The 26,338-nt window shown below is 42.8% G+C and overlaps 1 protein-coding gene across 4 annotated transcripts in view; it reads left to right on the forward strand.

Moving 5' to 3' along the window:
• The window catches only part of cip2a (cellular inhibitor of PP2A), a 102,377-nt gene that overhangs the window by 27,415 nt on the left and 48,624 nt on the right, over nucleotides 1–26,338 (forward strand). For all 4 annotated transcript variants that reach the window (XM_068040881.1, XM_068040880.1, XM_068040883.1 and 1 more), the window contains 2 exons: nucleotides 730–805; nucleotides 19,743–19,970. In XM_068040881.1, coding sequence (XP_067896982.1) covers nucleotides 730–805; nucleotides 19,743–19,970 — 304 coding nt within the window. The remainder of the gene's footprint in view (nucleotides 1–729; nucleotides 806–19,742; nucleotides 19,971–26,338) is intronic.

Here is a 26,338-nt window from a genome sequence, read left to right on the forward strand (position 1 = left end):
TTAAAGCGCTTTACAGCTAATGCTGCAGCCAGTATGCACACAGCAAACTCCCACAAACAGCAACAACAAACAGATAACTTCTATGTTGTTGATTGAGGGATAAATATAGGCCAGTACACCAGGGATAACTCCCTGCTCTTCTCTGACCTAATGCTATGGGGTCTTTTACATCCACCCAAGCAAGCAAATGGGCCTCGGCTTACAGTTTCATCTGAAAGACGGCACCTGTAACAGTGGCAAAATGTAGTGATTTGAGTCAGCTTTTTTGAAAAATTGTCTAATTTTCGTTTGAGGAGGTTTTTTGAAGATGGCACCGACACCAAACAACTGCTGAAGATTTACCTCTTGTACTACTAGCCCCACTAGCTAATCGGGTTTAAGGGTTTCCTTTTCTCGATGTCAAATTAACTTCGAACAATATGGTTCACAGGGTCCTGTTATGTTAGGAGCCGCTTTCTTTGCTCAACTCTCCAATGAAATAAGCAAAGGTTTATTCTGTCTTGTATACATTCTTCTAAGTACTGCTTTCCTACCTTTCAGTTTGTTAAACATCAAAGTGCAAATTCCCAGTGATGTCCTAATTCAAAATAATAGGAAAAATCAAAGTTATGAAGACTTCTGATGTAGTCTCTTTCCTAATGCAAAATAGACATGTTGGTAGCAACAATTTAAGAATATGGTGGACGTTGAAAAAAGTGACTCTGTTCAAGTTCTTTGCTTTCATCTTAGGTATGAACACTTTAAATCATGCCTGTGTCAAGTACTCGGTCTTTTGCGTGGTAAGGACTCAGATTCAGCTGCCAAGGTATGTGATATTTAATTTTTGGGTGCATCACAAATGTAACCATAAATGCTAATTTTTAATTTAGAAAGGGTTTTGAAGTCTGGTATTGCAGTGACCTCTGGAATGTTATCTTTAAATGTAGTTTTACTCATTATTCTTGTTATAGTATGATGTTTACTTTGTAATCTGCATAATTTAGCTAAAGCTCGAATCTTGAAACGTTCTTTCCCTACTCAAAGGAAGGAATGTTTATAATTTTTTTCTGTTTCCATTGTTACAACCAGGTGAGAAAGGGGTCTAGGGTTCCCTCTCAGCCTTCACCTAGTCTTACTGTAACAGTTTAATTTTGAACACCTTTTCTTTTAGCTCCCTCTTAGTTGGAGTACATTTCATCCAGCCCTGGTGATTTATCAACTTTCAAGGATGCTAATCCCATTAATACTTCCCCTCTCCCTATGTTTATCACATCCAATACTTCACACTCCTCCTGCTTAACTACAATATCTGCATCATCCCCCTCTTTTGTGAAGACGGACGCAAAGTATTCATTAAGAACCATACCCATATCTTCCGCTCGTACACATAGGTTACCTTTTTGGTTTTTAAAGGGCCCCACTCTTTCCTTAGTTATCCTCTTACTCTTAATGTATTGCTAAAACATCTTTGGGCTCACCATGATTTTGCTTGCCAATATTCTTTCATGCCCTCTCTTTGCTTTCCTCATTTCCTTTTTGATTTCACCCCTCCACTTCCTGCACTCCTCACTGCTTTCTGTTGTGTTGAGTTCTTGGTGTCGGACATAAGCTTTCCTTTTCTGCTTTAGCTTATCTTGCAGGCTCTTTGTCATCCATGGGGCTCTAGATTTGGCCGTCTCAGCCTTTTTCTTTGTGGGAACATGTTTACTTTGAATGCCTTTGATTTACCTTCAAGTAGCTGTTTCCAGTTCACTTTCACTAAATCACTCCTCAGTTTAGTAAAATTGGCCTTGCCCCAATTGAAAACTCTAATACCTGTTCTATCTCTGTCCTTCTCCAAAATTATGTTAAAACTGACTGAATTATGATTACTACCACCAAAATGCTCTCCCACTGCCACTCCTTCCACCTGCCCAGCTTCATTTCCTAAAACTAAGTCTAAAACTGCGCTCTCTCTTGGACTTGCTACAGACTGGGCAAAAAAGTTCTCCTTTTTTGATGCTTAGCTCAATCCATATCGCCTCATTTGATGAACCTTCCAACATATCCATCTCTCGTCACAGCTGTAATAGCTTCCTTGACCAAAATTGCCACTCCACCTCCTTTCTTATCCCCTCCCTATCGCGTCTAAAAACCCGTAACCGGCAACGTTGAGTTGTCATTCCTGTCCTTCCTTAAGCTATATTTCTGTAATAGCTATGATATACTGCCACGTGCCTATCTGTGCCTTCAACTCATCTGCTTTATTTGCCCTACTCAAGAGAGTTGAGCCACAGTCAAGGTATGTTCCCTCGAAGGGGGAAGGTAGGACAAACAAATCCAGGGTGAGAGGGGTGGGGAAGCGGTGAAAATAAATGTAATTGGTTGTGTGAATGGTGGGAAGGGGTTAGAGGCCAAATGTTAGGTTGTGGGGGAAAGTTTGTGTATTTGAGAAACAATGGATGGTCATTTCAGGCAATGCAGGGGTTGGGGAAGGGCCTCCATTACTTACCTTTCTAGTTAATACAAATCACTTATGTTTTCACTTTAAAAATTGAAATTAATTGTACGAGCTTAAAGCCCTTTTAAAATGGCACCTGCGCGGTGGCGCTGGACGCCGTTGCTGGGGACGCAGAGGCTGCCCTACACGTCATTGGGGAGGTGGGAGCTCCGCCCCCATTATTTAGATGAGCCTCCGCACAAAATATTGTGGGGGCTCCTTGGCGGCCGCTGAATGCGGGCACCTCAGTGAGTTCAAACGGCGCTGCCGCAAAGCGTGGCGCCTGAGTAAAATTCAGCCCCATATATGGTTAAGTTTGTAGATCCTATCTTATCCCTCCAGGCTCTTAAACGTTGTGAAAAGCTTGGACAGGTCTTCACGTTGTTTTGCCTCTAAGTGCAAAAGCATGTTGTCCAATTTTCCGAGCCATTCTATATTCGCCAACCTGATAGTTGGAGGTTCAATCTGAGAATTGTCTATGGCTCCTTCTGCCTCCTCTTCACTATCCTTTTCCTTCTCAACAGTCCCGATTACCTGACATACCTGTACTGGCTTGTCCTCCTCCCTGCAATATTGCTTTAACATATTGATGTGACACGACTGGTTGTCCTTCCGACCATCTGGGGTGTCAATCAAGTAATCTACCATACCCACTCTTTTGATCACTCTATATGGGCCACTGAACCGTGCTTTTAAGGGTTCCCCCTGTTACGGTAACAACACCAATATTTCATCCCTTGGTTGAAAATTGTGGGTTTTTGTATTCTTGTCTGCCCATATTTTTCATATTGGCTTGGGATGCTTCCTGTGCCACACCGCACCCTTTCGGGAGCCTTTCATGGAACATGGATACATAGTCCAGTATCGAAGATTCATTCTCTTGTTCTAAAATCTGTCTTTTGAGTTTTAGAGAACGTCTTACTTCCTTTCTGTAAACCAATTAGAAACGACTGAAACCTGTAGACTCATTCGTTGAGTCTCTGGTGGCAAACATTCTAGTCCTTTATCCTAGTCATGCGGATATTCATGACTGTATGTTCTCATCATTGTTTTGAGAGTTTGGTGGTATCTCTCCAAAGCTCCCTGTGACTGTGGGTAATATACTGAAAATTTCAACTGTCTAATCCCCAGATTGCCCATGACTTCTTGAAATATCTTAGCCATGAAATTAGAACCTTGATCCAATTGAACTTCAGGTGGTAATCCATATCTCATAAAGAATTGGGTTAACTTTTCTACTATTCTGGCAGTAATTGCCCTCAAAGGAAAGACCTCTGGAAATGAAGTAGCAATATCCATTTAGGAAGTATGTATTGACATCTTGCTTTTGTTTTTGGCAAGTGTCCTACACAGTCTATCAATACCCTGCTAAATGGTTTCGCAATCACTGCCATGGGAACTAGTGATGCCGGTTTTATGATAGGTTGTGGTTTTCCCACCATTTGGCATGTATGACATGTCCCTACAAAATTGTGTCTCATCCTTTGTAAGACCTGGCCAGTAATAATGTTGGCTTATATGTGATTTGGTCTTCTGAATTCCCCTATGTCCTGCAAAAGGAATGTCATGTGCTAACCTTAATAATCCCTGGCAATATTTAGGTAGTACCACTATCTGTTCAAAAACTATCCAGTCTTCATCCACAGGTCCATGAGGCGATCTCCATTTCCTCATCAAAACCCCGTTTGCCATATAATAGCCTTCTGGAACTCCTTTCGCCTCAGCCTCTGTCAGAGCTGTCTGTGCTGTTTGGTATAACTCTGGATCTGCTTACTGTGCTGCAATGATAGATGATCTGTTAAACATCTATCTCGTTCGGCGGAGAGTTTCATCTGTTGCCTTTTTTTTTTAAATTAAAATAAAACCACCCAGTTTGTATATAATAAGGTTTCAGATACTTGGCTATCTGTCTGTGATGCCACTTTTATCTCTGACAATGGATCCTGTTTAGCCATTTTTTAGGTGACGACACACGCAGGAAATATTCCTGGAACTAGTTCCTGTAATTTAGTTTCCCTAACTTCACTTGGTTCCTCTGTAATTATAGCAGAAACTGATACTTTTGTCCCGGCCAAATCATTTCCTAGGAAACTATCGCCTAATTCACTTGCAACTGCACTAACAAAATTTCAACTGTCCAGCATTCAGTCTTTTGCTTGCCTGCAGCTACTGACTTGCTCAGCTGCACCCTCAACTGCACCATTGAGACCCTCGTTCCCAATAAAACCATTACTCTCTCTCACCCTGGTCATTCCCCCTGGAATGGCCCTCATTTCTATTTCCTCAGGTCCAAGGGATGCAGGCTTGAAAGGTTATGGCAGACAACTGGTTTGGCCATTCACTGCCAGATCTGGCTAGCCCACATAAAGCAAGGGTCCTGCTCTAGTCTGCTGAAACTCTTCACTATTCCAGGATCACCTTGGAATGCAAAGATAACCCCCGACTTCTTTTCTATTGCAAACTGTCTTTTTAAACACCTTACCCCTATCTCCACCACCTTCACCTCCAACAATGTGTGAGGAGCTCATGCACAAATTGGTCGCTAAGATTGAGACAATCCGATCAGCCACCTCTGTTGTGTCCCTCCCTTCCCCTATTCCACCTGGCTAAACTTCCTATAATGTTCCCCCCTGCCCTAGCCCTGAACTTACATCTTTCTCTAGTTTCTCTGCTATTTCCTCTCATGCCCTCTCCGAGCTCATCTTGTCCATGAGATATGAAAAATGCCTCTACGTCCCTTTCCTCAAACTTAGGAAGAGCTTGTATAAATTTATACAGCTTTTCATTGGGTCCTAGGCTGAATTCAGAATCTTTCTGACCCGAACTTTCCCTGGAGTCAAGACTACTCCTTTGTCTTAGTTTCCTCTCTTTTAACCGAAATTCCCTCTCTTCTTTCTCTCTCTGCTCTCTCTCTTTCACCCTTTCCTCTTTTTCCAATTCAAGTTTTCTTATTGCTATTTCTTTTTCCTGTTGAAGCATAAGTTTTTCCGTTTCTAACTGAATCCTAACCAGTACCACTGCATCACTCTCTGACTTACCATCCTCCTCCTCCTCCTAATTTTAGATGTTGGGCGGCACAGTGGCGCAGTGGTTAGCACCGCAGCCTCACAGCTCCAGGGACCCGGGTTCAATTCTGGGTACTGTCTGTGTGGAGTTTGCAAGTTCTCCCTGTGTCTGCGTGGGTTTCCTCTGGGTGCTCCGGTTTCCTCCCACATGCCAAAGACTTGCAGGTGATAGCTAAATTGGCTGTTATAAATTGCCCCTAGTGTAGGTAGGTGGTAGGGCATATAGGTTAGTATAAATAGGTGGTTGTTGGTCGGCACAGACTCAGTGGGCCGAAGGGCCTGTTTCAGTGCTGTATCTCTAAAATAAAAAAAAATAAAAAAAATATTACGCCAGTTATTACTGTTTTTTGGGCACCTGATTTCAATTCTAACCCCTATTTTGCTGCCAATTCTTTTAGTTTATTCTTAGTTAAAGTTATTAAGTCACTGAGGGAACATTCTCCTTTCCCAGAAACTCAGCTGCAACTGCTAATGCCATTCTGATGGAATAGACTGTACCTTATTGCACAAGGAACCTGGTCCCTTTTGTTTTTTTCGTAATTGGCATTAGATTTAGATCCTGACAATCAAGCACCCCAATTAATATGATTCCAGACACGAGAGCAATTAATATGATGCCAGTCATAAGACCCCAATTTATGTGTTATCCCAGAGTCGAGCAATTAATATGATTCCAAATGCGAGGCCCCCAATTAATCTGATCCCGTACGAGATGCCCAATTGTTGTGTTACGACCGAGGCGGGAGCAGCGCACTGTCAATTCAGTCCCATCACTCCACAGGTCACAGCATATTATTAAAGTTTTCTCACCCAACTGGAAAAACGGCCAAATTAAACACTCTAGTAATCCCCAGAATAAAACAGACCGAATCGGGTATCTTCAGACAACAAATTAACTATTTATTAAAAAACTAAATCTTCAACACTATTAAGATAAACCTATGTCTAAAGACCTTATAACTTTTTATTTTAACCTAACTTCCCCCATTCTCTCACTCAAAACTAACAATTAACCGGTTTTAAAAGTGGTGCCTTTAAAAAAAAAACATTAGTTGTTTAAGAATAAATAAATAAGTCTTTTTGGGTTACGTTCCTGATGGGTGCGGTATCCAAGTGTGAAAATAATCAAATGCCTCTCGAAGTCTTCAAATGGATTTGATGAAACAGTCTGTCCTTGATAGGCATTCAGAGCATTTTGGCTGCAGCAGGCATCGAACAGTTCTTTTAAACATGTAATGTAGCAATGGGTCCACTAGAGATTTTAAAACCGACACTCCCTCAGTCGAACCTTTACTCCAGCAATACCAGAAAAACAGCCAGATTAAACGCTCTAGTAACCCCCAGAATAAAATAGACCAAAGCAGGTATCTTTAGAGAACAACAAATTAACTATTTATTAAAAAAAACCTAAATCTTAAACACTAATAAGATAAACTTGTGTCTAAAGACCTTTATAAATTGTTTTAATCTAACTCCCCCATTCTCTCTCACACACACAAATCTAACGGTTAACTGGTTTTAAAACTGGTCTCTTCAAAAGGTTTTTTCGTCCTTAGACAATTAACTTGGCCTGTAACTTATGGTAGAATTTCTGCAAGAGAAGTAGACAGCTTTTTGCTTCAGTAAGCATGCTTCGCTGGTGGCTGATTCAGACCAGTTTTAGCTGGGTTTTTTTTACACAGTCAAATGGAAACATGACCTCTCTTCTGCTGTGGCCTAGGGCCAGGTGCAGCCGGCACACACTGCTCAGTCTTAAAGGCAGGCTGTTTTCAAACAGAGTCTTAAAGGCACACATTGTTTTTAATCCGAGGAGAAAAGAAAATAAACCATTCTGTGGCCATACGAAACTTGGAAGCATTGTGTACTGAGAGGAGCATAGTGAGAACTTCAAAAGGACATAGACAGGTTGGTGGAATGGGCAGATAGTGGCAGATGAAGTTCAATGCAGAGAACTGTGAAGTGATTCATTTTGGTAGGAAGAACATGGAGAGACAATACAAAATAAAGGGTACAACTCTAAAGAGGGTGCAGGAACAAAGAGACCTGGATGTATATGTGCATAAATCATTGAAGTAGCAGGACAGGTTGAGAGAGTGGTTAATAAAGCATACAGTATCCTAGACTTAATAAGAGCATCGAGCATAAGAGCAAGGAGGTTATGTTGAACTTGTATAAGACACTAGTTTGACCTCAGCTGTGTCCCGTTCTGGGCTTTAAGAAAAATGTGAACCATTAGAGAGAGTTCAGAAAAGATTCACGAGAATGGCTCTAGAGAGGAGGAACTTCAGTTATGAAGATTGGAGAAGTGGGACTGCTTTCCTTGGGGAAGAGAAGTTGAGAGGTGACTTGATAGAGGTATTCAACATTATGAGGGGTCGGGAGAGGGTAGAAACTGTTCCCACTTGCAAATGGATAAAGAATGAAAGGTCACAGATTTAATGTAATTGGCAAAAGAAGCAACAGTGACATGAGGAAAAGCCTCCACGTATTGAGTGGTTAAGGTCTGGAATGCACTGAGTGTGGTGCAGGCAGGTTCAATCGAGGCATTCAAAAGTGAATTAGACTGTTAGCTGAAAAGGAAGAATGTGCAGGGTCGTGGGGAGAAGGCAGGGGAATGGTTCGAGGTGAATTGCTCATTCGGAGATCTGGTGTAGATACGATGGGCTGAATGGCCTCCTGTGCTTTAACAATTCTGTGATTTCAGGGCCACAAGTATCAGGTTTTTGGCTTTGCACCACAACTGCATCCAGATGCTGGTGATGGTGAAAAGCCAACATGACAGTTGGGTCTTTGCCCTTATTTTAACTGAAATTTTCAAAACATTTGCTCAGCACTGCATACACTTAGCTTTGCAGCTATCCTAATGAAAACTATAAACTGGCTGTCATTCTACATTGTTTGGATAATGAGTTGGAAAATTAAGCACTATATGTTTGTGGCTATACAGTATCCTGTTTGCGCTGGAAGGAAAACCTACCTCAGTATACCTTGTTATGACCTGGTGAGAAAGAGGTCTAGGGTTCCTTTTCAGTCTTCACCTGGCCTTATCGTAATGGTTTAATTTTAAATACACTGTGTTTTAGCTCTCCCTTGGTGAATCCTTGATCACAGCTTTCCAATTTTATAAAGGCAAAGAAACCAGCACAAACAGGTTTTCTTAGGTTTAAAGAAGAAAAGTTGAAATTTATTAAACTTGAACTAAACTCTAATTCGGTTGATGCTTACGGATGCGCAATGCGCCCACGTTAGCATGAATACGCGATACACACATGCAAATAGAAACAGAAAAGAGCAGAATAAAAATAAAGTGGATAAATTTGAGGCAATGCCTGAAGAGATTTTGTTACAGTTCTTCGAGCTCACTGTAGAGTCCTTGATTGTAGGTAGATCTTGCTTTTTGTTGGGGCCCGGTATTCTTAAACCTTGTTCGCTATAGGAGACTTTTCTTTCTTGGGGTTCATGTGTCTTCATTGGATTCAGAGGCTTGTGAGAAACAGATGGGAGCAAGCAGGAGAGATCTTCAGTCCAGGAGCAAACAGTCTTTCTGTTCAAACTCTCTGTGGCTAGTTCAAAAAAAGTTATGTGACCAGGTGGTCCAACCAGTGCTGGCCCCTGTGGATTGCATCACCCCAGCAGGCCCTGGAATGTGCTTCCCCACCCCATCCGGTGATCGTCCATTGTGGGTTGAATGTGTCAGGGAATGTCCTTTGTGTACACAAGCACCGTCTGTTAATATGCAAATGTGTTTTCCAGCCACGGCTGATCTGTTCAAGTCAATTTCTCGCTCCAGCAACAGTTAAAAATCAATGTTCATATGACAAAACTAGTGTGCCTCATTCTTGGCAGGTGGGGGCCTGCATGACCCTACCATACCCAGCGGAATGAAATGCAATTTGAGAAAAGAGCATTTCATTAAAAGGGTTGAAAGAAAATACAAGATACAGGAGAAAAAAAATGCATATCTCTCATTCATTGACAAGTCCTAAAACTTATTACAGTCTGTCTTTTCTTGGTGCCTGTTCTGCTTTAATTGCCTCTTTTTTGGCATCCCAATAAACATGTGCATCTTTGGGGAATTTCTTCAGTTTGCCCATTTCCATGGCTGCCTAGGGTCTTTGAGATCATTGGGTTTAATTAGCCCTGAGTTGGAATTTTCTTTTTTTGGGAGAGTCCATCGTGGGTGGGTCTATCCTGAACTCTCCTTGAGTGCTTTGCTGAGTCATGCAATGGCTCTTGACTTTAGGGGGATGGGTGGTTTTCTTTTTGCTGACTGTGGGGGAGGACTCTTTGCTAATCTCCGCTTTGTCCCAGAGGACACTCCTGCCTGCAGGTATTTGTGCAGACTCTACTGCCCTCCCCTGTGGCACTTAGACGAGGTGAGGCATCACCCTCATGGTTTCTTGGCACCCTAGTGGTCTTTCTTTGTCTTGCAGGTTCCTGTAAATGGTCTTAGCAACTCTGTTGGATGCTTCTAGTGTCTGCATTTACGTAGGAGGATGTGGGGGACTAACATTTCTCAATTTCCAAGGTTCGCTGACCGGACAGTAAGGGTTTTCATCCAAGATTCCTCCCAGACTTCTTTTAACCTGCCTTCTTGGTTGCTTTTTCCCCTTCCCTTTCTAACCTTTTGCCAGCTGTGTGCCTGCCTGTCCCCTTTTGTTCTCGGCAGGGGTCCCTTACAGTTTACCAGCTCTCTGCTGGAGAGTCCTCCTAACACCAGTACAGGACTTGGGGGTTTATCTTTCACTGTAGGTTGGAGTTTCCCCTCAACCTGGCACATGTGGCAACTCCTGCAGTACTCCACCACATCTTTGTAGAGTTTTGGCCAGTCAAACTGCTGTCTTATGCAGGCTTTAGTCTTTTCAATACCGGCATATAGAGTCACTGTAGTCTTGTGGGCCCTTCTTAATATTTCTCTCTGGTATCTCTGCGGCACCACTGACTGGTGAACTACTGTCCAGTCCTTGCTCTCAGGTCTGTGAGGAGAACTCCATTTCCTCTTTAGTATCCCATTCTTTAAATAGTATCAATCAGGGACTCCCTTTGCTTCACTTTCAGACTGGGCAGCCTGTTCTAACTCTCAATACTGGATAGGCTCGCTGAGCTCAGCTAGAGAAAATCCATTTAATTCATTCCCTGGGTCTCCTAACTTTCCAAAGAAAATCTGACAGACCTGGTCATCTGCCTGCACTGCCTATTCAGTCTCCTCTGGGGGAAGCTGGTTTGATCATGGCCTGATCTAGTACACATTCAGGGAAACTGCAGGGGTCCGTCTCCTGCCACTGCCCTGTCTCTCTGACCTCCTGCCATCTTTCTTTCACTATTGGGGCTACCACCTTCGCTCATGCCAGATCATTACCTAGGAGCAAGTCAACCCAGTCCATAGGGAAACTAGGGACAATCCCTATGGTCACTAGTCCCGAAACTGGGTCACACTCCAGGTGCACCCGGTGCGCAGGTACAGGGATACACTGCCCTCCAATACCATTCACCACCTTTCTAGTGTTCACTGCACTTTCTGTGGGGAAAGATCAGGCCTTTTCCCAGTAAAAGGGATCTAGTGGCTTCTGTGTCCCTGAGAATTACTATGGGCTTGCTTATCCTGCTTGGGTATGGGGTTAATTTTCCTTCAGGCACAAAACCCTGATAACCTTCAGGAATCCTATTACATTTTCCTGCACTTGCAGTAGTGAGCTTCCTGGGTTACATTCTTACTGCAGTTAAACCCACAGTTTGTTCTGCTGTGTTTTCCATCAAGTCCTCGTCTTCACTGAGCGGGTGTGCCCTGATTAACCCTACAGATTTTCCTTTTCGTTTCCAGCAGTCAGCTTTTAAATGCCCTGCTTTATTACAATGGAAGCACACAGGTCTCACTCTTACTCACAGCATCTTCCTTTTTGGCTGGAGGAGGGCCCCTTGAGTCTCCTGCTTTCCTTTCTCTTACAGCATTGCTTGGGCTCATATCCCCTTCCCACTCTTTTCAGATTTGTGGGAGTGATTAGGAAAAGATCCCCTCTGGGAAACAGACTTGTAAATTAAAGCAAACTCGCTTGCCGGGCTCTCCGTACCGGCTGCTCCTCTACATGGGTCTTCATGGAGAGTGGGAGAGTGTGCTCAAATTCCTCTAACAGAATTACTTCTGAGAGTCTTGTAGCTAAACAGTATTTTAAGAGCTCTCAGCCACTGGTCAAAAGCCAGCTGCTTACTACTTTCAAACTCCAGGCAAGTTTGATTAGCTGGCTTCTTGAAGTTTCTAAACTTTTGGCGATAGGCTTTGGGTACTAATTCATATCCCCCGAGGATAGCATTTTTTGTCAGTTCATAATTTGATGAACTCTCATCTAGCAACAGGGGATAAACTTCATGGGCTTTTCCGGTTAGCTTACTTTGTGGTAAAAGAGGCCAGGTCTCAGCTGGCCATTTTAGCTGCTCAAAGGACGCAAGAAATGCTTCTACATCTTCCGTATTGAAGTTTGGAATTAGTTGAGCTAGTTTTAACAATTCTGTCTGCAGTCCTGAATTACGCTCCTCCTTATTGGCCACGCTTTCACTGGGTTAATTCTGTCGCCCCCTAATTAATTCTAGCCGCTTCAGCTCTGTTTCTTCACATTCCTTATGGAATATTATTTATCTTTCCCTCTCCTGCCTTTTGTTTTCTTCACCTTCCTTCTGGAAGCCTCTCTCTTTCCTCAAATCAAGTTTCCTCTGTTCCAGTTGTATTGTTACTAACAATACCCTGTTGGAGTCTGCTTCTAACCCTGTTTCTTCTGCTTCAGATTCAAGGGAAAAATGGTTGGCCACTAGTCTTAGGAGTTCAGACTTCCTAGCCTTTCCACGTACAGTGATCCCACACTGCTCAGCCATTTTTCTCAGCTCCTCCATAGACAGTGCTTTTAACTTCTCCCAATTTACTTCACTCTGGCTTGGAGAGCTACTAGCTTCAGTTGCAGACATGTTAGTTTTCAAGCGCACACAATCACAAGAAAACCTGTATTAATCTTGCTAGTTTGATTGGGAACAATTTGGCTTTCCATTTTCAATTTCTCTTGTTTGTCTGAGTAAAATCCCAGACGTTAGCAGCCAAAATTTCTGTTATGACCCGGTGACAAAGAGTTCTTGGGTTCCCTTTCAGCCTTCACCTGGTCTTACTGTAACAGGGTTTAATTTAAAACAGTGTTTTTAGCTCCCCCATGATGAATCTTTGCTCACTGCTTTCCAATTAGAAAGCAAAGAAAACAGCACCAACAGGTTTTCTTAAATTTCAACTTTTCTTCTTTAAACTTATTAAACTTGAACTTAAACTCTAATTCGTTTGATGCCTACGGATATACGACGCACCAACGCTAACATGCATATGTGATACACACATGCAAATAGAGACAAAAAAGAGCAAAAGAAAAATAAACTGGAAAAAATTGAGGCGATATCTAAAGAATTTTTGTTCGTTCTTTGAGCTCACTAGATTCCTTGATTGTAGGTAGATCTTGCTTTTTGTTGGGGCCCAGTATTCTTAAACCTTTTTTGCTGTAGAAGACTTTTCTCTCTTGGGGTTCATGTGTCTTCAGTGGATTCAGAGGCTTGTGAGAAAGATGGGAGAAGACAGGAGAGATCTTCTCAGTCCAGGAGCAAACAGTCTTTCTGCTCAAATTCTCTGTGGCTAGTTCCTAAAAAAAAAAAACCCCTGGAACAGCCAGTTAGTCATGTGACCAGCTGGTCCAACCAGTCCTGGCCCCTGCGGATTGCATCACCCCAGCAGGCCCTGGAATGTGCTTCCCCAACCCCTCACTGTCCTGTAATCAACATCCATTGTTGAATGTGTCAGGGAATGGTTCTTTGTCTACACAAGCACTGTCTGTTAACATGCAAATGTTTTTTCCAGCCATGGCTGATCTGTTCAAGTCATTTTTTCACTCCGGCAACAGTTCAAAATCAATGTGCCTCATTCTGCATGATAACCTTTAGCGCAAATATGCAGCATTTTTGAACGTGAATTTATTATCCCAAAAGAAGGTAAAGGCGGGAACCGGACAAAGAGTTAATCCTGCAAGTGCACCCTTTAAGAGGGCATCACTAACAAAGGTCTACTCAAATTAAGAGGGTTAGTCTAAAGCAGTATTTCATTATATCTATTAATCATGCAATGAATACCATTCAGTCCCCACAGGTCATAGAATCATAGAAAGTTTAAAGCACAGGAAGAGGCCACTTGGCCAATCGTGTCTGTGCCGATTGAAAAACGATCCACCTATTCTAATCCTACCTTCCAGCATTTGGACCGTGGCCCTGCAGGATATGGCACTTGAGGTGCACATCCAGACTCGTTTTGAATGAGTTGAGGGTTTGTGCCTCAACTACCCTTTCAGGCAGTGAGTTCCAGACCCCCACCACCCTCTAGGTATAAAGGCTTTTCCTCATCTCTCTAATTTTTTTACCAATCACTTTAAATCTATGCCCCTTAGTCACTGATCTCTCTGCTTAGGTGAATAGACCCTTCATCTCCATTCTATCCAGGCCCCTCAAAACTTTGTACATTTCAATCCGATCTCCCCTCAGCCTTCTCCGTTCCAAGGAGAACAACCCCAGCATATCCAATCTTTACTCATAGCTGCAATTTTCCATTGCTTGTAAATCTCCTCTGTACCCTCTCTAGTGCAATTATGTAATGAGGTGATCAGAACTGCACACAGTACTCAAGTTGTGGCCTAACCAATGAGTTATACAGTTTCAGCGTAACCTCCCTCCCTCTTATATTCTATACCTCGGCTAATAAAGGAAAGGATTCCATATGCCGCCTTAACCACCTTTATTGACCTGTCCAACCTGCGGGGATCTGTGGACATTCACTCCAAGGTCCCTCACTTCCTCTGCCCTTCTCAGTATTTTCCCATTAATCATGTATTCCTTTGCCTTGTTTGACCTCCCCAAATGCAGCTCACACTTCTCTAGGTTGAATTCCATTTGCCATTTTTCTGTCCATCTGACCAGACCATCAATATCTTCCTGTAGCCTACAGCTATCCTCCTATCTATTTAATACAAGGCCAGTCTTTGTGTCGTTTGCAAACTTCTTGATCATGCCCCCACTGTTATGTCCAAATCATCAATATATACCACAAAAAGCAGGGGGCCCAATACTGAGCCCTGTGGAATGCTACTGGAAACAGCTCTCCAGTTGCTATAACACCAGTCAACAATTCCCCTTTGTTTCCTGCCACTGAGCCAATTTTGTATCCACCTTGCTGCATTTTCCTGGATCCCATGGGATTTTATCTTTTTAACCAGTCTGCCTTGTGGGATCTTGTCAAAAGCCTTGCTAAAATCTATGTAGATCACATCAGCTACACTATCTTCAGCTATCTCCCTTGTTATTTCAAAAAATTCGATCATTTTGGTCAAACAAGATCGTCCCTTAACAAATCCATGCTGACTATCCTTGATTAACCTGTGCCTTTCTAACTGACAGTTTATCCTGTCTCTCAGAATCAATTCCAATAATTTGCCACTACTGAGGTTGGACTGTCTTGCCTGTAATTATTCGGTCTATCCCTGGCTCCGTTTTAAACAGAGGTAGAACGTTAGCAGTTGCCCAATCATCCGGCACCACACCTGTATCCAGTGAGGACTAGAAAATGGTGGTTAGAACTTCTGCTATTTCCTCTCATTTCTTTTAACAGCCTAGGGTACATTTCATCCAGTCCTGGTGATTTATCAACTTTCAAGCATGCTAATCCCATTCATACTTACTCTCTCCTATGTTTTATCACATCCAGTACTTCACACTCCTCCTCCTTAACTACAATATCTGTATCATCCCCCTTTTTTGTGAAGACAGACACAAACTATTTATTAAGAACCATACCAATATCTTCTGCTCCTACACATAGGGTACCTTTTTGGTCTTTTATGGACCCTACCCCTCCTTAGTTATCCTCTTAATGTATTGATAAAACATCTTTGGGTTCACCTTGATTTTGCTTGCCAATAATCATTCATGCCCTCGCTTTGCTTTCCTAATTTCCTTTTTGATTTCACCCCTCCACTTTTTATACTTCTGTCGGCTTTGTAAGGCTTCAAGAGTATTGTTGAACTCTGCATTATTCCTCTTCAAATCAACCCGGGCAGAAGAGAGACAGGCAGCCAGAGCAACTTTTCTTATGGGTCATACCCATCCTGGACCTGTGAATGGACCGGGCTGCTAGGCCAAGGAATAGATCCATTGGAGAGTCTTCTGATTTGTCCACCCCATTCTATACAAGATGGCCAATGATCAGGATTACGCTGCTGAAGTTAAGCCAAACATTGAGCAGCAACTCACTTATTAAAACAAGGGCTTTAACCTCACACCCCATATATTTGAAAATGGTTTCTTCCAGACTGTAGAAATGACATGACTTGCGTGTACGTGAAGTGGTTAAGTGCCATGTTTGACTCCACTACTCCATGCAACACTCTCCTCTCCAGATTCCCAGTGACGGGAGTAAGAATCCCAGAGGGCCTAATATTGGGGGGGGGGGGGGGGGGGATGGTGACCACTGTCAGACAGTAAGCTGAACAACAGGACGTGCCCAGCAGTAAATAAGAGCAAGGAAGTGAAGAGTGAGCAGGAATAGCCCATACAAGAAATCCCTCAATGCAGGGTGGTATGACGAGAAGGGAATTTTGGAGAGATTGCTAAAGTTGTGAACTGGAGATTTCTGAGGAAGCTTTCAGGGCCTCATGCCGATGAGAAATTTTGCCTAAATGAGGCTATGATCAAATGACATTGCTTCACACCCTTGCACCTCCTCAATACATCTGGTGGCATCAGTACAGAGTGTTGGTCAGTGCTTGGATAGCTTTGGCTGCAAGCTGGATGTAGCACCAGTCGGCCCGAGCTGCTAATAGCTCTGGCAAAATTCAGCCTGCTCCACCACTAGCCAATACATCCATGACTGCTTTCCCTAGTTGCCAGAGTCTTCCTCTCCATCAGCCATGTGCCACCAGATCTGACCATGTGGAAGTATGGATATCGAAGCAGTGACTCAATCAGAATGGCCACCTCTTACTGGAGAGAACACATTCTGGAGGCAAGCATATTCCATGTCTGACCAGCTGCTGCATCGACGCAAGTATTCCATGTAACTTTATGAAAATGGAGCTCTGTCATAGTTTCTGTGTATGTGGGGAAAAACATCACTAGATCTCAGTTTGGGAGGATCCACTGGACTAGTAACCCAGAGACCCAGGGTATTGCTCTGGGGGCATGGGTTCAAATCCCACCACAGCAGAAGGTGGAATTTGAATTCAATTACTAAATCTGGAATTAAAAAGCTAGTCTAATGATGGCCATGAAACCATTGTCGATTGTTGTAAAAACCCGTCTGGTTCACTAATGTCCTTTAGGGAAGGAAATCTGCTGTCCTTACCTGGTCTGGCCTACATGTGACTCCAGACCCACAACAATGTGGTTGACTCTTAAATGCCCTCTGAAATGGCCTAGCAAGCCACTCAGGGCAATTAGGGAAGGGCAATAAATGCTGGCCTAGCCAGCGACGCCCACATCCCATGAATGAATTTTAAAAAAACTGTACAGAATTTGAAGGTGGCAAGCTGCAACCGGATATAGACGTGCATAGCGCCTGACTGCCATCCCCAAGTAGGCTACTCATAATGGCATCAGAGACACAGTGCTTCCTTTATCCCTGAATCTGGTGACAAACCTGAGGGATCAAAGTGAGCAACCGGTATGATAATTGTACTGTTGTGATTTTTGAGTGGACTGTGCAGAATTATGGCTCTAAATCAGTATCTTGTAAGGTCATCAAAATTTTAATGCGTTTTGCTCATTTTTTAAATTTATTTTTTTAATTTAGAGATACAGCACTGAAACAGGCCCTTCGGCCCACCGAGTCTGTGCCGACCATCAACCACCCATTTATACTAATCCTACACTAATCCCGTATTCCTACCACATCCCCACCTTCCCTATATTCCCCTACCACCTACCTATACTAGGGGCAATTTATAATGGCCAATTTACCTATCAACCTGCAAGTCTTTGACTGTGGGAGGAAACCGGAGCACCCGGCGAAAACCCACGCAGAGGGAGAACTTGCAAACTCCACACAGGTAGTACCCAGAATTGAATCCGGGTCGCTGGAGCTGTGAGGCTGCAGTGCTAACCACTGCGCCCCTGTGCCGCCCTTTTATTTCAAAGATATTGTTACGCCGGGGTAGGAACAGGGTTGGCCATTGAGCCTCTTAAGCCTGTTCCACCATTCTGTTAGATCATGGCTCATCTGTACTTCAACTCCATTTACTGTTGTTTGCTCCATATCCTTAATATCGGGTAGTATCCTCCCTGTCCTGTGGAGGCAGGTTTGAAGGTGGGATCTGAAGAAAATTTAGATGAGTGTGTCAGGTCAGTGGTCCGACATATTCCTGCCTTTGGGAATCTTGCCAGAGGCAGGACATCAAAGGCAGTGGCAGATAGCCAATTTGAATAATTAAGGGCCGAATTTTGGACAGATTGGGGACATGCCGGGATCATCTTAATGACGAACAGGCCCCCTGCTAAGGCCATAGCCCGGCAGCTGCCTGGAGGCATCTTGCAGACCGCAGGGAAGCCCCACAAGGCCTCTTCCAGTTTCTTTCCCCTTCGCCAGAAACGCAGGGATCAGTGGGGTTTCCTCTCCACAGGGGTAGCCTGGCATCTGTGGCCACATTTTAATTTTAAAACAAAGTAAATACCTCTGCAGCGGGTGCATCAAGCTGAAGGTGTCTTCATGGTCTCCATACTAGCAGCTTTGGAGGAATTTAAGATTTTGGTATCCACAACTTACTAAAAGCTTGTGCAAAAAGTAGTCAAAACAATCAATGGAATGCTAACCTTATTCAGAAATTATGCTTCAATTGTGCAGTCTTGGTTAGACCCCAAATAGAGAATGATGGTAGCACCCACCTCTGCTGGTGGGGCTGCCATCCTTTAAAGACAGCGGGTGGAGCATGCAACCCTTAATTGGACAGTAGACATGGAGGTGGCCAGTTATGAGGCTGAGCCCCCAGAAGATTGCACCGACAGGCACATTGCTGGCAAGTGTGGGGTACGGACCTGGAAGTGGTCCCTCTCCACAGTAATTCTTAAAGGGCCTAAGATCCTGCCCATCATGACCAACAAACATCTATTGATTCCAGTCTTGAAATTTTTAAATGATCCAGCATCTGCAGCCTTCTGGGGAGCAAGTTCCAGTTTTCCACTACCCTTTGCATGAAAAGGTGCTTTATGATTTCACACTTAAATGGCCGAGCTCTAATTAAGATTATGCTGCCTTGTTCTAGAATCCTCCAGAAAAAATAGTTTCTTTGCATCCACCTTACTGAAACCCTTAATCATTTTAAACTCCTCAATTAAATCACCCCTCTCCCTACTAAACTGAAGGGATTACAAACTGAGCTTATATAATCTCTCCTCATAATTTAACACTGAGTCCTGATATCCTTCTGGTGAATCTGCACAGTACACCCTCCAAGGCTAATATATCTTTCCTGAGGTTTGGTGTCCAAAGCTAGTCGTTCTCTATATGGGGTCTAACTACTGAAGCATAATTTCTGAATAAGGCTAGCATTCCATTGATCGTTTTGACTACTTTTTGCACTTGTGCACAAACTTTTAGTGCTTTGTGGATACCTAAATGTTAAATTCCTCCAAAGCTCTTAGTCTCTCAGCAATTTTAAAAAAAAAGTGATTTGTTTTTCTCTGATCCAAAGTGGGGATGACCTCATTGTTACCTACAAGAATGTCACACTGTCAGAGTCTATACACTTAGTACATCTAATGTTGAGGTTTTATCTCTTGAACCTGATATTTCAAAGATGTTGATGAAACTTCTCTGTATTCTTTCTATATTCAGAATGTTCATTAAATGGATTGAAACCGTTTACTCTGTTTACCTAATCAGTATTAGTGGATCCAATTTGAAATTTCCATAAGGTGCAGTCCCATGTAGCAGCACAAAACAGGTGTACTATAGACAATATTGACATTTCTCTGCGATAGGCAACCAGTTTTAGAACATGAAGCACAGCTGTAATGGAATGCAGCCAGATGTGCAGCTAATAGAATGTACAGATGGATACAGATAAATGGTTAAAGTTAGACTAGCAGCACTGCACTGATTCAATTATTTTATCATTGACCTTGTATTAAATTTTATGCTTTAATGCAACTTTTCTCTCCCACAGATCCTCGAATTACTACTTGCAGTCTGTTCAGTGAGCAGTCTCAGGAGAATATTGTGTCATGCAATGTTTGGAACTTCTTCTGAGCAGCGAGTTACAGCAGCTAGCCTCAAATCGCATGTAAAGCCTTCAGAACCAATTGTTACTCTTATCCATTGGTCAAGTCAACCACTAGAGAACCCCGAGAGGTGTTCATTGCTGGCTCTATCTCTTCTAAAGGAGCTGTTTGAGGTACACAGTCTTTCAATACAACTAAATGAATGATTGAAGGGGGAAGGAAGAGTTATTTCACTGTATTTATGATGCCTACTGACCAGTGAAATTTAAATTTTAGAAGCCAGCAAAGCATGACTTTTTTTAAAAAAAAAAAGAAAATAGATTGAGGAGAAACGGAGGTGCAGAGTATTTCTTAAATGGTGAGAGATTGGAAACCAAGGTGTCCTTGTTCATAATTCACAGAAAGTTAACATGCAGGTGCAGCAAGCAATTAGGAAGGCAAACAGTATGTTAGCTATTATTGCAAGAGAATTTGAGTACAGGAGCAAATAAGTCTTGCTTCAATTGTATAAGCATTGGTGAGGCCACATCTGGAATAGTGTGTGCAGTTCTGGTCCCCTTGCCTGAGGCAGGATATACTTGCCATAGAGGGGGTGCAGCAGAGGTTCACCAAACTGATTCCTGGGATGGTGGGAGTTTCCCATGAGGAGAGATTGAGGAGACTGGGCCTGTATTAAAAGAATGAGAGGTGATCTCATAAAAACTTAGAAAATTCTTAAAGGGATAGATGCAGAAAGGATGTTTCCCCTGCCTGGGGGGTCTAGAACCAGGAGACATAATCTCAGATTAAAGGCCAAGCCATTTAGGATTGTGATGAGGGGGAACCTCTTCACGCAGAGAGTGGTGAATCTTTGGAATTCTCTGCCCCAGAGGGTGGTGGAAGTTCAAGGCAGAGATCGATAAATTCCTGGGTACTAATGACCTCAAGGAATATCGGGATAGTTTGGGAATATGGCGTCGAGATAGACAATGGGCCATGATCTAGAATGGCGGAGCAGGCTCAAAGGGCTGAATGGCCTACTCCTGCTCCTATGTTCCTACACTAGAAAGAAATCTGAAAACCTACAGTAAGAGCTATTATGAGTATAAAAAGGAAGAGGGTAGCTGAATGTCCTGCAGGCCCCCACCTGCCAGGAATGAGGCACATTAATTTCGCCACATGGATATTAAAACTTCAAATTGTTGCTGGGAAGAAGAGAAGGCCTATTACAAGGGCTGCCAGACTGGCTGGAAAGACATTTTTGCATATTAACAGACAGTACTTGAAAGGACAAAGGGGCTATTCCCTGCTCCAATTTAACCCACAATGGGCAGAGGAGACATTCCAAGGTCTGCTAGGACAAGACAATCCACAAGGGCCAGGACTGGTTAGGTGAGCTGGGCACATGACTAACCTGCTGTTGCAAGTTTTTTTGAACTTGCCACAGAGAATTTGAACTTTGAAAGCTCTTGGCTCCTGGATTGAAAAGATATCTCCTGGCTGGCTCATTGCAGCCTCTCCTGTTTGCTCCCATTCTCTTTCTCACCAGCTTCGGAATCCATTGAAGACACATGAATCCCAAGAGAGAAAAGTCTCCTACAGTGAACAAGGTTTAAGAAGATTACTGGGCTCCAACAAAAAGCAAGAATTACCTACAAGCAAGGACTCTGCAGTGAGCTCGAAGTACCGTAACAAATCTTCAGATATTGCCTCAAACCTTTCCATTTATATTTTTCTTCTCGTTTGTTCCTATTTGCATGTGTGTATCGCATGTGAATGCTAGGGTGCGCGCTTCGTGTATTCGTAGGTGTTAACCGAGTTAGAGTTTAAGTTTAATAAATTTCACTTTTCTTCTTGAACCAAAGGAAGCCTAATTTCTTTGCCTTATAATTGGAAAATGGTGAACAAGGATTCACCAAGGGGGAGCTAAAAAAACAGTGTGTTTAAAAATAAAACCCTGTTACAGTCAGATCAGGTGAAGGCTGAGAGGGACATCTTTCTCACCTGGTCATAACATGAAGTAAACATTTGTCCCTTAGAGGTTGGAACTTGGGAATTAATAATGGAAAACCAGGAAACTACGTAGACTTGGAGCAAGTATTTTGTGTCTGCCTTCACGGTAGAAGACACTAAAAGCTTCCGGATAATAGTAGAAAATCAGGGAGCAAAAGGGAGAGCGCAATCATTATCACTAGAGGAAAGGTACTAGGCAAACTAACAGAACGAAAGGCTGACGAGTCCCCTGCAGCTGCTGACCTGCATCTTCGAGTCTTGAAAGAGTGGCTGCAGGGATAGTGTATGCATTGGTTGTAATCTTCCAAAATTCCATAGATTCCAAAAAGGTTCCAGTAGATTGGAAACTCCTAAATGTAGCACCTGTCCTCAAGAAAGGAGGGAGACAGAAGGCAGGGAGCTATAGGCCAGTCAGCCTAACATGTCATTGGAAAAATGCTGGAATCCATTACTAAGGAAGTGGTAGGACATTTAGAAAATGACAATGCAATCAAGCAGAATCACCATGGTTTTATGAAAGGGAAGTAGTGTTTGACAAATTTATTAGAGTTCATTGAGGATCTAACAAACAGGGTGGATAAAGGCGAACAAATAGATATGTATTTGGATTTTGAAAAGGTGCTACATAAAAGGTTACTGCACAAGATAAGAACTCATGCAAACTGTAACTAGTGGAGTGCCACAGGAATCAGTGCTGGACCTCAACTATTTACAATTTTTATCAATGACTTGGCTGAATGGACCGAATGTATTGTAGCCAAATTTGCTGACGATATAAAGATAGGTGGGAAAGCAAGTTGTGAGGAGGACACAACGTTTGCAAAGGGATATGGATACGCTGAGTGAGTGAGCAAAAATTTGGCAGATGGAGTATAATGTGGGACAATGTGAAGTTATCCAATTTGGCAGGGAGAATAGGAGAGCAAAATATTTAAATAGAGAGGGACTACAACATGCTGCAGAGGGATATTGGTGTCCTTATACATGAAACACAATGTTGGTATGCAGGTGGTACAAGTAATTAGGAAGGCAAATGGAATGTTGACCTTTATTGCAAGGATAGTGGGGTATAAAAATAGGAAAGTCTTACTACAGCTGTGCAGGGTGTTGGTGAGCCCACACCTAGAGTACTGCATGCAGTTTTGGTCTCCTTATTTGAAGAGGGATATACTTGCATTGGAGGCAGTTCAGAGAAGGTTTACAAGGCTGGTTGGTGGCATGAAGGGATTGTTTTATGAGGAGAGGGTGAGCAGTTTGGGCCTATACACATTGGAGTTTCGAAGAATGGGAGGTGATCTTATTGAAACATGAGATTCTGAGGGGGCTTGACAGGGTAGATGCTGAGAGGATTTTCCCCTCATGGGGGAATCTAGAACTGGGGAGGCACTTTCAGAATAAGGGGTTGCCCATTTAAGACTGAGATGAAGAGGAATTCCTTCTCTGAAGGTGGTTAATCTTTAAAGGTCTCTACCCCAGGGAACTATGGAGGCTGAGTCCTTGAATATATATTCAAGGCTGAGATACAGATTTTTGAACTATAGGGAAGTCGAGGGTTATGGGGAACAGGCAGGAAAGTAGAGTTGAGGCCAGCATCAGATTAGTCATGATCTTATTGAATGGTGGAGCAGGCTCGTGGGGCCAAATGGCCAAATTCCTGCTTTGATTTATGTTATGTTCTTAGTGTGATTTGGAGTCATAACACCATGGAAGAGGGCCATTTCAGCCCATCAGATCTATGCCAGCTCTCCATCGAGCAATTCAGTCAGATTGATTTCCCCTGCTCTGTCCCTGTAGCCCTGCAAGTTTATTTTCCTCAAATGTCCATCCATTGATCCTTGGAGAGCACATTATTTACCACTCTCCAGTCTGAAAAGCAACCATATACCATGACTTGGTGTTTTCTGTCCTTAAGCCAATTTTTTTATCTAAGCTGACTGACCCTCAAATTTCATAAGCCTCAATTTTGTTAACCAGCCTTTTATGTGATACTTTGTCAAATGCTTTCTTAAAATCTATATAGATCCGTTGCATTCCCTTCATCAGCCTTCTCCGTTACTTCATCAAAAAATTCAATTAGATTAGTCAAGCATGATCTGCCTTTTACAAATTGGTGCTGGCTGTCCTTAATTAACTCCAAACTCTACAATTGCCTGGTTTTTTTTCCTGGTTTTTGTTTCCAAAACTTTATCGACACTGATGCCAAACTGTAGTTACTAGGAATGTCCATACACACTTTCTTGAATAAGGGTGTCATGTTTGCCTCTTGCCAATCCTGTGGCACCTCTTCTGGTGTCTAGGGAAGATTGGAGGATTATGGTGAGCCCTTCCACTATCTCCATTCCCATTTCCTTTGGAACCTGGAATGCAAGCCATCCAGGTGACTTATCTACTAAAAAGCATAGCCAGCCTTTCCAATACATCCTTCCTATCAATTTTCACCCCATCCACTGCCTCTACCATCCCCACTTCTACCAATATTTCATCAGCATTCTCTTAGTAAAGACTGACGTAAGTACTTAAGTATTCTAGCCTTACCCTGCATCTCTAAGCGCATATCACTCTCTTTATCCCTAATGGGACCCACTTCCGCTCTTACTACTCACTTATTATTTACATGCTGGTAAAAGAACTTTGGGTTCCCTTATATGTTAAGTTCCATTTTACTTTTATATTTTCTCTTTGCCAGTCTTATTTTCCTCTTCACTCTCCCCTCTCAGCTTATTGAATTTGGCCTATTCTTGCATGAAAAATTCAGCTGACATGCAACATATACCTTTTTTTGTTTCATCATATTCTTTCTCCCTCATCATCCAAGGAGCACTGGCTTTGTTTAGAAGTTCTACTGTTCTCCATTGCTAATCTAAACTTTGATACAATGATCACCAAGTGCTCCCAAAAGGTCCACTTGGCCCACTTCATTCCCCAGCAATAGACCTAGCAGTGTCCCCTTCCTGGTTGGACTGAGAACAAGGAAGTTCTCCTGAACGCATTTCAGAAATTCCTCCCCTTCCTTTCCCTTTACTCTAACATTATCCCAATTGATATTTAAGGTAAGTCCCCCAATATCACCACTCTATTATTCTTGCACATCTCTGATTTCCCTGCAGATTTGCTGCTCTACTTCAACTTGATTCTGATGGTTTTGCTATAATTCTTCTCCCCATTCTCTTGTGCTTTTTAATTCTTTAACTTTTTGGTCAAGTTTGACTTGATGAGGAAGGGAAATTGTGGCCGATGCATTTGAACGTATGAATACGTGGTTGAAGAAATGGTGTGAGGGGGGAGGGTTTTAGATTCCTGGGACATTGGGACCAGTTCTGGAGGAGGTGGGATCAGTACAAACTGGATGGGTTACACCTGGGCAGGACTGGGACTGATGTCCTGGGGAAGTATTTGCTAGAGTGGTTGGGGAAGGTTTAAACTAAAATGTCAGGGGATGGGAACCTTTTGCAAGAAGTCAGAGGAGGGGGGGATCAAAGACAAGAACAAAAGACAGTAAGGGGAATAAGAAAAGTGATAGACAGAGAAACAAGGGCCAGAATCAATCAGGGCCACAGTGAGAATAATGGGAAGGGGACAGGTAATGTTAAAAAGACAAGCCTTAAGGCTTTGTGCCTTAACGCGCAGAGCATTCGCAATAAAGTGGATGAATTAATCGCGCAAATAAATGTAAACGGGTATGATATAGCCGGGATTACGGAGACATGGCTGCAAGGTGACCAGGGATGGGAAATGCAGGGGTATTCGGTATTTAGGAAGGACAGACAAAAAGCAAAAGGCGGTGGAGTTGCATTGCTGGTTAAAGAGGAAATTAACGCAATAATGAGGAAAGATATTGGCTCTGACGATGTGGAATCTGTATGGGTAGAGCTGAGAAACACTAAGGGGCAAGAAACGTTAATGGGGATTGTATATAGACCCCCAAACTGTAGTGGTGATGTTGGGAATGGCATTAAACAGGAAATGAGAGACTCATGCGACAAAGGAACATCTGTAATTATGGGTGAATTTAATCTGCATATAGATTGGGCAAATCAAATTAGTCACAGTATCGTGAGGAGGAATTCTTGGAGTGTATACGGGATGGTTTTCTGGACCAATACGTTGAGGGACCACTGGAGAACAGGCCATCCTAGACTGCGTAATGAGAGAGGAATAATTGACAATCTAGTGGTGTGAGACCCCTTGGGGGTGAGCGACCATAATATGATAGAATTCTTCATCAAGATGGAGGGTGACGTAGTTGATTCTGCGACTAGGGTCCTGAATCTTAGTAAAGGAAACTATAAAAGTATGAGGCACGAGTTGGCTATGACGGATTGGGAAACCTTATTTAAAGGGATGACGGTGGATAGGCAATGGCAAACATTTAAAGAGCGCATGGATAAACAGCAACAATTGTTTATCCTTGTCTGGCACAAAAGTAAAAAGGGGAAGGTAGCCAAACCATGGCTTACAAGGGAAATTAGAGATAGCATTAGATCCAAGGAAGAGGCATATAAATTTGCCAGAAAAAAACAGACCTGAGGATTGGGAGCAGTTTAGAATT

Source organism: Heterodontus francisci, chromosome 10 (assembly GCF_036365525.1).
Source record: "Heterodontus francisci isolate sHetFra1 chromosome 10, sHetFra1.hap1, whole genome shotgun sequence".
NCBI classification, from domain to species: Eukaryota; Metazoa; Chordata; class Chondrichthyes; order Heterodontiformes; family Heterodontidae; genus Heterodontus; species Heterodontus francisci.